Source organism: Embiotoca jacksoni, unplaced genomic scaffold (genome assembly GCF_022577435.1).
Source record: "Embiotoca jacksoni isolate LCO1_2020_lvr unplaced genomic scaffold, fEmbJac1.0.p SCAF_71, whole genome shotgun sequence".
NCBI classification, from domain to species: Eukaryota; Metazoa; Chordata; class Actinopteri; family Embiotocidae; genus Embiotoca; species Embiotoca jacksoni.
Window position 1 is genome coordinate 1171965 of NW_027185427.1, and position 12284 is coordinate 1184248.

The window sequence follows — 12284 nt, forward strand, 5'->3', positions numbered from 1 at the left end:
GACCTGCCATCCAACCTCCACCTGAAGTAAAAGGAGGGAGAACGATACCTGTCATCCCACATGTGTCCACCAGATGTCCCCGTTGACTTCCTGCCTCTGTCCAACTAATCACCACCCGCCTGCTCGAAGATAAAACGTCTGTTTAACCACGACTGATGTTTACAGGTGAGCTGAGGTAAAGAATAGATTTTTTAAGATTTTTACATAAAAAATAAAATAAACATTTGAAGAGTAGAAAAGAATATTCTTTATTTTTACACAGCAGTGGGAACAACATGGAAGTAGAAGAAACAGATTTCATAATTCTTTAATTCTATACAAATAGAAGCTGTAAACTGGCAATGCCTGGTAAAATATTGTGCATAAATAGTCTTAATGTTTTATGGTGTGAGGTGCACAGTTGTCCTTATTAAAATAGAAAAAAAAATCTGACAATTGCAAGACAGCAAAAACTGAGTTGGTAGAGGGACTCAGAAAGCCGGAGGGCATAACATTTCTAATATAATTGGTGTTACTATACTACTGAGAGGATTTGATGAAAAAACAATCTTAATAACCTAAAAGCCAACATGGTGCACCTAAATGGTGATTTGAATGAGGGTTAAGGGGAAAGTACTGGCAACAGTTGAATCCATCATGTTGAGATTTTCTAATCTAAACTATGTATTGTGGGAGAACTTGTCATTTTATTTTTACATATGATCTTTCATCGTTAGGTTTGAACTTACATGTAACAGATGTGGTAACGTAAGCTCACTGAAAAGGTCACGTAAACATGGTCATCAGTAATTTAACTGTGAAAAGATGGGAATGAATCAGTGTTGCAGCATCATTTCACAACTTCGTGTGAACATTAATGTTTTTATTCATCCATTCAATTGAGATCAGAGAGGAACTTTTTCCACATCAACCCCCTCCCCCCGCACACACACACACACACACACACACACACACACACACACACACACACACACACACACACACACACACACACACACACACACACACACACAGTTATCAACCTGTGTGACTGCATCCTGTTGCATCCATTCATCTCCCCTCCATCATGTTTCTCATTACAAACTGGTCCCAGCAAGTTGTAGATAATTAGCACACACTAACTTGCTGCTGAATAACCAAACCAATGAAACAAGAAGCTATAAAATGGAGTCACAACGGAGCGAGAGGAAGAAAAAGTGACAAGAAAAAGAAGCAAAGGTTGACATGGCTCACAGAAGAAGCAAAGGAAGAAAACTCTTCATCACAGGTGAGATTAACTTTACTGATCAATCAGGTCTGTGTTAGTGATGTAAAGGATGTTAGCTATTAAACCAAAATATAAAGAAATATATCTATTTCTACAACAGGCTTAATAGATGAAAACTTGGGTATGCAAAAATATATCTAATCTTGATATGTTCAATCTGTTGGATCAAGGCCACTTTAAACATGAAACTGTGTCTCCATGATACAGTTTGTGAACTAAATGTTCTGCTCAGCACATAACTTAGTCTTTAACACCCAAATTTAAGTGATCACAAATATTGAATTAAATGTTATGGGTTCATTTAAAAAAAGGGCATATGCTTATTAAATCTATAACATTTATATAAATTAGCTTTACCATTCAAAAGTGTAAAGGTGTTGGGTGTTTGTTTGTTTTTAATTAATGATGGGTCGTTCATTAAGTCCTTCAGACAGCATTTAAACAAGGGTGTAAAACATCCTGAAATAACATGATGGACTGATTTCAGATTGGTAATCTGTTGTAGGTGCTTAAAGCAGTCAAGGCAGAATATTTAATAAAATAAGAATAATTATTTGTGAAGCACCTTTTCTACATGAGCTGCTGCTCAGAGTATTCAATACAGAAAACTGCAAAAATGTAAATGGTTATGAACAATGAAATAGCGTAAGTCAAAGTGAGTTAATAGTAAAAAGAAAAAAGAAGACTAAAGTCCACATCTGTAGACGGTTCCTATAAAAAGCTCCTTCCTGCTCCGTAGTGGTGTTCATGGTGTTCATGGTGGCAGCGTGCAGAGCCGTCACCATCAACGACCTGCTGGACCGAGCCGCTCAGCGCTCCGACAAACTGCACGCCCTCAGCACGATGCTCACCCAGGAGCTGGTCAGTGCCCGTGTGTGTGTGTGTGTGTGTGTGTGTGTGTGTGTGTGTGTGTGTGTGTGTTTGCACTGTCGAAGCCTAAACATATCTAAACCTCCCGTTCAACACGTGTTCACCCCGATGCTTCCTGACTGACTGAAGCTGCATTATTTGACCTTCATTATAACCTTGTATTTAAGACCTTTTGAAAATGTCCGGGACCTGCATGAGTCCAACCTTTCAGACACTCATCGGTTTTCATCCATGCATCCAAATCAGCATGTTAAGTTTTGAAGCTTGCTTCAGCATAATCGTCCCCTGTCCTTCGCAGGACTCTCATTTCCCTCCGATAGGCCGGGTGATCATGCCGCGTCCAGCAATGTGCCACACCTCCGCTCTGCAGACGCCCAACGACAAGGAGCAAGCCCTCCAAGTATCAGTGAGTTGGTCTCCGTCGTGTCCTCTCCTGTCTTCTCTCTACATCGGCCTTCACCGACATCCCTCCAGTGAGCCCTGTCTCAGGTTCTTCAACGGATTGAAACAGCCGTTGTTTTCCTCTGCGTCTCCTCCAGGAGTCCGATCTGTTGTCGCTGGCTCGCTCTCTGCTCAATGCCTGGTTGGACCCCCTGGTGGTTCTGCTCACCTCGGCTAACACCCTGCCTCACCCGGCCCAGAGCAGCATGTCCAACAAGATCCAGGAGCTGAAGGAGCACTCCAAGAGCCTCGGAGACGGCCTGGATATTCTCTCTGGCAAGGTGGGAGGACGGAGGAGTGAGATTCTGCTGCTTTAGCCTCTAAAACTAAGAAAAATGTACCATTCAAAATATCTGTCTTCGTACTCCTGAACCTTGTCTCCTTCTGTCCCTCCTTCTGTCCTTGTGTCCTTCTGTCTCTCCTTCTGTCCTTGTCTCCTTCTGTCCATCCTTCTATCCTTGTTTCCTTCTGTCCTTCCTTCTGTCCCTCCTTCTGTCCTTGTCTCCTTCTGTCCTTCTGTCCCTCCTTCTGTCCTTGTCTCCTTTGTCCCTCCTTTTGTGTCCCTGCCTCCTCCGTTGGTCTCCAGATGGGTGCAGCTGCTCAGGCCGTCTCCTTTCTGCCCTACCAAGGAGCCAACGACGTCAGCCAGGACAAGATTTCCAAACTGATCAACTTCCATTTCCTGCTTTCCTGCTTCCGCCGCGACTCCCACAAGATTGATAGCTTCCTGAAAGTCCTGCGCTGCCGGGCAGCGAAAATGCAACCGGAGATGTGCTAAAAGTGAGGTCGCCAGCTCACCTCTGTGGGGAGAGTGTTCTGAAAGCTCGTAAGGCCTACCGACTACAGAACAGCACATATAATCTACCAACATATAGATATTATCATGGTTGCTAAGTAGTGGGCGTTATGAGGCTCAGAGGGTGAAGATCGAAGGAGTTATAGGGCGCACACAGGAAATCATTGATCTATTACTTAATGTCAATGTTGAGATGCAACATGAAAAACATTTAAAATCATGGTTTTAGTTTTTTTACTTATAAAATATTTCCCTTTAAATTCAGACGATCATTCAGTAGAAGCCTTGTTGTTTCTCAGGTCAAAGGTTAAGTAGCTGCAGGCTGTCCAGCCTCCGGTGGGTCATGTCTTTCCTGACGGAGAAACACTCCCCTAGATGTTTCCAGCCGGTCCGACAGGAACCGACCGTATACTGTGAACACACAATGAGTCGAACACGTGTGTAAAATCTCCCGCGACTCCTCCTCATCTTTTCCTTCTGCTGAAGCAGCCTCTCCTCAGAGCCGAGCCACCGACGAATGCAGCACTTCAATGCAGAATAACCTTTTCTTCCTAACTAATGTTTGACTGATGACGTGCTGCAGCATTTGCACTTTAGATTACCGTGACGAAAGCAGCATGAATGCAACGCCTGTCAATTGAACTATTTCTTTACAGTCTTTATACATCAATAAAAATTATCTCGTGCACATCAAAAGTTTGTTCTTCATTTCTGGAAATGTATCTAGCAAGACTCAGTGGCATTACTTATTTGTTTAAGTGACAACGCCCTCTAGTAGTCGTAGGTGTTATGACATCTGTCCTTCTGCAGCAAACAGTTGACAGACAATCCTATGAAAGATATTCTTGTGACAATATAGCACCTGATTATTGAGTTTATGAATGAAATGAGGAAGTCTAAGGTATAGTGAGGTCCGAAAGTCTGTCACCATAATACAAATATTTTTTAAGTAAATCTGGAGGAGCCAGCGGTGGATCTGACCGATCTGATCGGAAACCTGACGATACTACGTCCCGCCCACCGATAGCTGTAACCTGACTGCACCACAGGCCTGTCAATCAAACAGACACGCCCCCCCAAAACAGGCTTCTTGAATCTTCTTTTCTAATGAATGAGGGATTATTTTCAGATGGACCTCCAGAAAACTAATAAGAAGGAGTGACTTTAGCTAACAACACCGAGATAACTGATGGACACATTTTATTCACTTTGGATTTGATGAGAGAAGTTGAATGGGAGTCTATGGAGCCGGAGGCTTTTTGGAGCCGACCTCTAGTGGCACTCGCTGGTAGTGCATCTTAAGGAAAGCTAGTCCACTTTTATATACAGTCAATGGGTATGATTGAATATAGGCTACCGACATAGAGCTGCTTTATAATTAGTAATGCACTGCAATGCCATTTAATTTTTCCCATTTTGGTTTGTGATCATTGAGAATGACATTTGGGAACCTTCAACATGGGGCCCCCTCCAGCCCCGGTCCGGCCCTGGAGGGGGGGGTTCGGCTTTCACCACACCGAGCAGCTCAGTGTTCAGACAGCCGCTGTGGAGGCGCACCGGCCGGGAGCGGAGCTGCCCTCCTTCTCCCTCCACCAGCCCGGTAAACCGACACCCACCGGCCACGTTCGCCGCCTCAGTCCTCTCCGGACAAGAAGAACAAACACATCCAACAGGTGAAGACTTCAGCTCCGAATCGACTCGACATGTCCAGCTTCGAGGTGTCTCTCCAGCAACTCAACGACTTGTTGACGGACGACGGCGGCTTCTACAGCTGGCCGACCAAACACCTGCACGAGGTCCACCCGAGGATCTACGTCGGCAACGCGTGAGTCGTCCTGGTCATCGTGTCTTCCTCGACACTCAGTGAACCCGAGTCCTCGAATTCAGGTCACGCAGCATAAATCATCCTCACAGACTCTCGATCTTTTGGATTTTGCTTCAATTTAACCGCAAATAATCGAATAAATCCAACGAATCGTAGTTTATTCCTTTAATTAGCCCGTATCGTACTTACTAACTCCAAGATGAGGGTCACAACAAAGCAATTATACCACAAAACCACAGAACATGACCCAGGGTGGACCTGCAGAAGCATTATATGTGATTACAAAAATATTTTAGGGTTTTCTTCACGTGCTCCAGAATAGATAATAGAAACTAAAGGCTCTGTTATACAGAAGTCATTACTCTTTAATAATAATAATAATAATAATAATAATAATAATAATCTATTTCATGATATATTTTCCTGTTTATAATGAAGGTGAGAAAGCAGTTGTTCTCCCTTGTTTGAGAGTGATATACTAGGAATGCATTCAGGGAACCAAGACATGATGGGCTGTCGCTACCAGACAGGCGCTTTTTAAATATTTGAAGATGGAGGGATGTTTTCTAGAAGGAGGAAAGGAGCAGAGATGGAAGATGGCAGGAGAGGAGGAGATGAAAATAGCTCCTGCTGTTTGTTCCTGGTTCAATTTAAAGCATTACTGACTCCTACAGACAGACTGTGCACCTGCAGCGGATCTGTGTTGAGGTTTTGTGTCACATTTGGTTCCAGTTAAATGCCATATTGTTATTTTTGGACTATATATATATATACATTTAAAGTAAATTAACATATCCCCGTAGCTTTTTCTAAAAATTAAATATCAGTCTGTTTTCATCAAAAAAACCCAGATACAGGGTTGGTTGTGATAGCAGGTTAACAGAAGCATCTTTAACTTCATCATGTGAAGTCAGCGTCACCATAGTGAGCTCACTTCCTGTTAAAGACCTCTGAAAGCAGCTCGGACATCGAGGGTCACTCCACCAGCTACACATTAAAGTTGGTCTGGTTGTCATGGAGATTGCTCGTGTGGGTATTGAAGGTGCAAGATGACATTGAGTCACTGTATCATCGTGGCACTTTCTTTTGTTATCAATGATTGTAAAGTTAGATTTTATACAGCAGGAAGTCGATAGACTTAAACAATAGCGCTCCACCAGGCCTATCGTTGACATTACAGCTTGTTTATCTGTTTTTAGCCAGCAGCAGTAAGTAAACTAGGACACGATACCTTTAATCTGGTGTTCAGCTCTGAACGAGACCGCATCACCGTACAGCTGTATTGTTTCTGCATTTGCTCTTGCTGTCACATGTCGTGCCTGTTCAAGAGACGTCCGACCCTTTGGCTTACAATTATTAGTGTTACGAATTGTTTGTGTCACAAATTGTTGTGCGATGAGATGTTTTGCCTGTTAAAAGAGTTAGTTGTGAGTTATTTATTAGACCTGGAACAGTTAATAAGAAGGGCGAGAAGATCAGGACGGTGTTAAACATGGAGGATGGTGTCAATCCTCCAACTCACTCGGGGCAAGAAAGTGAATCAGTATATTTTCCGAATGTCAAACCAGTTCTTTGAAGCACCGTTAGTGTTGAGTAGATTACCAGTGAGACTTTACATCACTTTAATCTAAATTAAAAAACAACAAGATACATTCTGCAGTTTGTCAGACAGAAGATCTCGAGACAGTTAGATATGACTAAATCTGTCGGAGCGACGAGACCAAAAACATCATGAAAATGATTCAAATGGAGGAAAAGTAAAAATAGCCATGAAGCTATCTGGATTAAAGGGAGGAAAACATCCAGCTGGAGCCATCACAGCTCTTTTTCATGAGCTGACACCGTAGGTTGAGTTGGGAAGAGAAGATTCTAGACTGTGTTTTACATTTTACATGTCTGAATGTCGAAGCTCCTCAGACCCAGTAGATGTTGTGTTTTTAGTGCGGTGAGTCACGGCAGTGTGTTTCAGGAAAGAAAACATCTCTCATGCTTTATTCATTCTGCCTGCATTTTAAAAAAGAGTCATAAAGGACAGAACAAAAACACTCGGTCTCTTCTATTCTTATATCCATATCCGCACCGCCGTGAGGAGCCTGTTGCACCCACACATTGTTCTGTCTGAGATGGTTTCTATGTTTTGATGTGTCTGTTCTAGTTTCACTGCGTTGAATTCAATATTAGCACCGGACTCTATTTTTAGCTGGAGAGGAAGGAGGTGCCGAGTGACGCAGCAGTCCCACAAGTTCACATCTCTGTTTGTCAGGCAGAAGCAGAGAAGAAAACGGGGACTTTACCTTCTTCCTGCTGTCTCAGACAGGAACCTAAAACATGAAGACATTTTCTCTGGGATTATTAGGACTTGATTGCAAATTTAGTTGTAAAAATTAAGTACATTTGTATTTATATTTAGTTCCTTAAGGACATAATAATTGAAAATACATATTTACATTGCATTTTACATTTATACTTGTGCATTTGATGCACATTTATTTCCAGCTTTGTTAAAGGGGAACTCCACCAATCAGACCAGTCAGTCTAACGAGTGCTTGTCTAATCAGTTGTGCTGTCCCAGTTTAAAGTACAAACAACAGGAAAGAAGACCAAAATACAGATAATCAGAACAGAAATGAAGATACTGGACTTCGTTTACAGTTCAGTCTGGAGGCAAACCCATCCAACAGGGACTGACTGGCAGCAGGTCAGAAAGCACCAGCAAGAGGGAACAAGACATTTTAGGTCATAAGTATTTCAGCCTCTTCCATTAAAAGCAGCTGTGGGACCTTTGTGAACGATGCTGAACGATACAATTCAGCACAAAATGACAAACCGATTCAGGGAGTGTCGTCAGGCCGAACACAGAATAAGAAGGAAGAATTGGATTTACTTTGCTGTCATAGTCAGAATCAGTACGACGTGCGAAATGAGTATTTGTTGTTGTGTTTTTTTAACAACCTGATGCAGGTTTGTGGCAACGAACGTGATGCGTCTGAAGCGTGTGGGCATCACCCACGTCCTGAACGCAGCCGAGGGAAACTCCTTCATGCACGTCAACACCAACGCCGAGTTCTACAGCGGCACGGGCATCGTGTACCGCGGCGTCCCCGCCAGCGACACCGACCACTTCGACATCAGCGTGTACTTTGACGAGGCGGCGGACTTCATCGAGAAGGCGCTGGCGTACAAACACGGAAAAGGTCAGAGGACACGGAAACCTGCTGCACATCCTGTGAAATGTGAGGTGTCATCTGGCTGCTTCTCCCTTGAAGCTTGATAGTTGGAAACATCTGAGGATTACGTTCTCCTCAGTTTTGATTAACTTCGAAAAATGAACTATCGATCCGGAGATGACACGACTAGTTTGAATTTATGCTGTATGATAAATCGAGACTCGTCGGGGCTCGACGCTGACCTTCTCCTTGAGCGCACTTATGATATGAAAATGAGAAGAAGATTTGAGTGAATATCTGACATGTTGAAAACAGCTTTTAAAAGACTACAGTATTGAAACGCAACTTTTAAAATAAAATATAAAAAGGACTTTTTTTTTTTAAAACCGTTAAAGTTTTTTTTAAACATTCAAGCACTAAAACATTTTGAACCATTAAAAAACAACATTTTAACAGATGCATCTGTTTTTTTCACTCTTTGTGTGTGTGTGTGTGTGTGTGTGTGTGTGTGTGTGTGTGTGTGTGTGTGCGTGCGTTTGTGTGCATGTATTAAGAGACACACATCTGTGCATGAAAATCCCACCCTGGTCCAAGCTGACTAAATGCACAGGTCACCGTTTCATACCAGAAGAACTTAGTCCAACTTAGTGTAATCGTTGGATCGTGTATGAAACACTGGAGGCTTTTAATTTGAAATGCGACAGGAAGTGGCAGCGTTCAGCCGACCAACGGCGTCGTTTGATCACTCACTCAGCGACAGACGTTGGTGTTCATGCAGCTCGTCCTCTTGTTGCAGTCGAACCAGGTTTCATTTGCATGCCAATCAAAATGTGTCGTTTCTAACGAGCAGATATTTCCGGTTGTTCTGCTGGTGAAGCCGTTTTTCTTCTGAAGCTTCATACGATTGTAACAAAACATGATGCTGGTTTTAATCTTTGCTTCACATATTTTTCTGGTTTCTCTCTTTAGGTGCAAAAATGTGAATGAAATGTTTGAACTGTTGAGCTCTGATCAAGATTCAAACTAAAGAGGAAAGACTTTCTACTTTTGTAGTTGTCACGGTGACACGCTTCCAGAGGAGTCGGCTGAATCTCTCGGCTCTATCGAACCTTTTTAGCCTATCTAGCTCGTTGTTTTGGTTTTCTGCCCTTCAAACGAGCTAAATAATGCTACTGGAAACTATTTTAAATGGCACATTGAGCTTTTAATCAAACGGTAACATCCGCCTGTCTTTTCTTCTGCAGGTAAAGTGTACGTTCATTGCAGGGAAGGCTACAGCCGCTCGCCCACCTTAGTCATCGCCTACCTGATGCTTCGTCAGAACATGGACGTCCACACCGCCCTCGCCACGGTGCGACAGGAACGAGAGATCGGACCCAACGACGGCTTCCTTCGGCAGCTCTGTCAGCTCAACCGGCGACTGGCTGCTGAGGGGAAGTTGTGGAACAAATGAAGCGGACCAGGAAGATGACAGAAGAAACGTGTGTTTAAATGCACATCACTTTCTTTCACTTTTTCTCCAGTTGCAACGATCTGATCTGAGGGAATCTTCTGGAAACGAAGGCTGACGGCACCGAGTGGATCGACATCCCAAAATAAAGCTCCACTCAACACCTCTTAAAGGAGACGCGACAACATGCACTGAACACACTTCATGTGTAAATTCAGGTCCGCTGCATTCACTCGGTGTGTCAACATACCACCGATTCATAGTCTGATGTTCTCAACAGCAGATTATCTTCGTTCAGATCATGTTTTCCATGTTCTGTAAAGTGTTGTGTGTTTTCCTGCTGCTCACTATTTCACATGAAAGTAAAACGTGAATGTTAATATGCATCTAAATACACATTGTGAGGAGTGTTGAAACATAATTGATAATGTAGTGATGTGATGCTTTCACTGTCTTCTCTCACAGCCTCCATCTGAGCACGATATGAAGCTAACAGGTGAGCTTAGCCTAGCTTAGCTTAAAGACGGAGGGAAACAGGAACGTCCTGAGAAAAACTGCATTTGTTTTTTGTTTGTTTACTTTTTGCATAAATTTAACAAACAAGATATACCATATTAATTATTGAGCTTTACAGATGCTGGATATCTTTGAGCAAAGCTAGGCTAGCTGTTTCCTGCCGTGTCCAGTCTTTGTGCTAAGCTAAGCTAACTAAGCTACCTGGCTGCAGAAAGTTGCCTCATGTTTAACATCATAGACATCAAACTGTTTTCAGTCCTCTAATCTAACGCATCAAGAATGTGAAGCATATTTCCCAAAATGTCAAAGTACTCAACTTTGGAGGATGATGTACATCCTAACGTTGAGAAACTGTAACGACACATCCATGTTAACGCTGCCAGGATGTAACGTGTGTTGAAGTACAACTTTAAGCCTCATTGGGCGACTTCTCAGTCGACACCTTTTGCACATTTGTGTGTTTAAATTTGTGTGTTTTGTGCGTGTATATGCAGTTTTATATTGTACAGCAGCATGCTTTGTAGTATCAGTGTGTATTGTGTGTATTGTGTGCATTAGTGTGTATTGTGTGTATTGTGTGTATTAGTGTGTATTGTGTGTATTGTGTGTATTAGTGTGTATTGTGTGTATTGTGTGTATTAGTGTGTATTGTGTGTATTGTGTGTATTAGTGTGTATTAGTGTGTATCAGTGTGTATTGTGTGTATTAGTGTGTATTGTGTGTATTAGTGTGTATTGTGTGTATTGTGTGTCACGATGTGCATCAACCTGTTGATCATCATGTGATTCGTGGTGTCAGGAGGCTTTCATTGAGTCTCCCAGATGATGACACTGCTGTTATGAAGTGCACTTTATCTGATGATGATGGTGATGGTGATTGTTGGAGCTCTTTTCATACCTTCAGTAATAAATTCTGAAACAAACACGAGTTTATTTTTTTAAATAAATGCACTGCTAGCTGAGATTACATTCAGCCCATTCTGAGGTCTCAGATTACTGACGGAGGGAAACTGTCTTAATGTCGGGTCTAATAAGATTTCACTCAACAACAGTTTACTCCTGAAACTTCAGCACTCAAGTAGACACACATGGCTGGTTAGTACTCACTTTGTCCTGTAGAGGGCGCAGTAGGACTGCTGGAGAGCCAAGATCAGCCGGTTCAGTGATTTAAACTCAATATCACAAGATTATATATATAAAAAAAGTGTATTTTATATCTATGACGTTTTAAATATAAAATAAAGTCTGTTTATTGAAGATTTTTGAAAAATTTCAGATACAAAATATGAACCTGAAAATCATATACTCAAACATATGAACTCAAATAGATGAGTTAAATGCAGATCAACTTTCTGAACAGGGTTTTTCACTCACATGCTCGTCCAGTAGGTTTGTTCTTGTGAGCAAGCCTTTGCGTTACATTCTGTTCCTCATGTGAAACCCATCATAATGCCATAAGATTAAAAACAGAAATTAAAAACACATGATTCAAGTGTGCTGCTCATACGTCACAGTGAAGAAAACACTGTGACCTCAGGAGGACTGATGCAGCTTCAGCTGACGTGTTTTATACGCCGTGTGTATTAAATGTATATCAGACGTATTGATTGTAAAACAGTCATCTGCTCTTTCAGTATTTGAAGAGGCACTTGCACATGAAGTTCACTCAACATGAGGAGGACAGATCACGTGGCTCTGGAGGATGTTTCTCATGTCTGAGTAATAAAAATTAAAAAAAATAAAAATACATTGATGATGCCATTAAATGTAAGTTCAACATATTTAGAGCCATGAACAAAACATTGAGAGTAATTCCCAGAGTCGCCACTAGAGGGTCATAAATCCTGAACCCATCTACAGCATTTTATTATTATTCATTTATCATATTGCAGAGAAAAACATTTAATTCTAAAATTGCACTGTCATGAAACAATGAAGCGATCAGATTTGTTC

General features: G+C 42.0%; 2 protein-coding genes across 3 annotated transcripts; both read left to right on the plus strand.

Moving 5' to 3' along the window:
- Positions 1-1224: 1224 nt before the first annotated feature.
- Positions 1225-4064, plus strand: prl (prolactin). Its single transcript, XM_069177346.1, has 5 exons — positions 1225-1267; positions 2007-2128; positions 2436-2543; positions 2677-2859; positions 3165-4064. Exons 1-5 carry the CDS (start codon positions 1225-1227, stop codon positions 3354-3356), a joined length of 648 nt encoding a protein of 215 aa, XP_069033447.1. The 3' UTR covers positions 3357-4064.
- Positions 4065-4891: 827 nt separating this feature from the next.
- Positions 4892-11254, plus strand: LOC138215263 (dual specificity protein phosphatase 3-like). Of its 2 annotated transcripts, XR_011179716.1 has the most exons (4): positions 4892-5199; positions 8161-8393; positions 9611-11011; positions 11042-11254. XR_011179716.1 is itself a non-coding variant. In XM_069177330.1 (3 exons), the coding sequence occupies exons 1-3, from the start codon at positions 5078-5080 to the stop codon at positions 9817-9819; spliced, it is 564 nt and encodes a 187-aa protein (XP_069033431.1). In that variant the 5' UTR covers positions 4892-5077; the 3' UTR covers positions 9820-11254. The 2 variants fall into 2 exon arrangements, 1 of the variants encoding a protein (XP_069033431.1); XM_069177330.1 differs by having other exon boundaries at positions 9611-11254.
- Positions 11255-12284: the final 1030 nt, after the last annotated feature.